The sequence below is a fragment of the Protobothrops mucrosquamatus genome, unplaced genomic scaffold (genome assembly GCF_001527695.2).
Source record: "Protobothrops mucrosquamatus isolate PMUCROS unplaced genomic scaffold, P.Mucros_1.0 scaffold37436, whole genome shotgun sequence".
Classification (NCBI taxonomy): domain Eukaryota; kingdom Metazoa; phylum Chordata; class Lepidosauria; order Squamata; family Viperidae; genus Protobothrops; species Protobothrops mucrosquamatus.
Window position 1 is genome coordinate 1 of NW_015423170.1, and position 1,355 is coordinate 1,355.

A 1,355-nucleotide genomic window follows, 5' to 3' on the forward strand; every position below is an offset into this window, starting at 1 on the left:
GGAAGGGGCAGAAATTTCTGACGCTGTAATCTTTTTTTGGGTAGGGGGGGCATATGGCTCCTTTTTGCAAGAAATCAATCTCTTTTGCATCGTTCAGCTAGAATCTCGGTTTACCGTTTTCCCAAAGTTGAAGCCCCTCCTTGAGACAGAAGGAAGGAAGGAAGGAAGGAAGGAAGGAAGGAAGGAAGGAAGGAAGGAAGGAAAGAAAATAAATAAATAGGGAAAGGAAATAAATAAATAAATAAATAAAATAATAGGAAGGGAAATAAATAAATAGGGAAAGGAAAAATAAATAAATAAATAAATAAATAAATAAATAAATAAATAAATAAAGGGGAAGGGAAAGAAAGAAAGGAAGGAAGGAAGGAAGGAAGGAAAATAAATAAATAAATGGGAAAAGAAAGAAAGAAAGAAAGAAAGAGGAAGGGAAATAAATAAATAGGAAAGGAAAAATACATAAATACAGAAAGAAAGAAAGAAAGAAAGAAAGAAAGAAAGAAAGAAAGAAAGAAAGAAAGAGGAAGGGAAATAAATAAATAGGAAAGGAAAAATACATAAATACAGAAAGAAAGAAAGAAAGAAAGAAAGAAAGAAAGAAAGAGGAAGGGAAAGAGGAAGGAAGAAAGAAAGAAAGAAAGAAAGAAAGAAAGAGGAAGGGAAAGAGGAAGGAAGGAAGGAAGGAAGAAAGAAAGAAAGAAAGAAAGAAAGAAAGAAAGAAAGAAAGAAAGAAAGAAAGAAAGAAAGAAAGAAAGAAAGAAAGAGGAAGGGGAAGAGAGAGAAAGAAAGAAAGAAAGAAAGAAAGAAAGACCTTCTAGCATTTCCTTAGCGTTCTTCTCTCCCCCTTTCCTATTGGCTACCTTGAGCTGCCCCTCGTTGATTGGCTAAGGAAGACACACCCGACGTCTCATTGGAGGAGTGGCCTCCTCCTCGTCCAATCCCCTCCGCCTCCCAGGAGCCGGCGGGCGAATATAAAAGCAGGAGGACGCCGGGGCAGTTTTCCACTTCGATCTTCGCTTGAATCTTTGGATCGTCGTCGCTTACAGCCACCATGTCTGGACGCGGCAAGCAGGGCGGCAAAGCCAGAGCGAAGGCCAAGACTCGCTCCTCCCGGGCCGGGCTGCAGTTCCCGGTGGGCCGCGTGCACCGGCTGCTTCGGAAGGGCCACTACGCCGAGCGGGTGGGCGCCGGCGCTCCGGTCTACCTGGCCGCCGTGCTGGAGTACCTGACGGCCGAGATCCTGGAGCTGGCGGGCAACGCCGCGCGGGATAACAAGAAGACGCGCATCATCCCGCGCCACTTGCAGCTGGCCATCCGCAACGACGAGGAGCTGAACAAGCTGCTGGGCCGGGTCACCA

The 1,355-nt window shown here is 44.8% G+C and overlaps 1 protein-coding gene across 1 annotated transcript; it reads left to right on the top strand.

Moving 5' to 3' along the window:
• Nucleotides 1-1,048: 1,048 nt before the first annotated feature.
• On the top strand, nt 1,049-1,348 carry LOC107302232 (histone H2A type 1-E; the record flags this gene model as incomplete). Its single annotated transcript, XM_015831337.1, has 1 exon — nt 1,049-1,348. A coding segment is annotated over exon 1 (300 nt), but the record flags the coding sequence as incomplete, so codon positions are not given.
• Between the last annotated feature and the right edge of the window lie 7 nt (nt 1,349-1,355).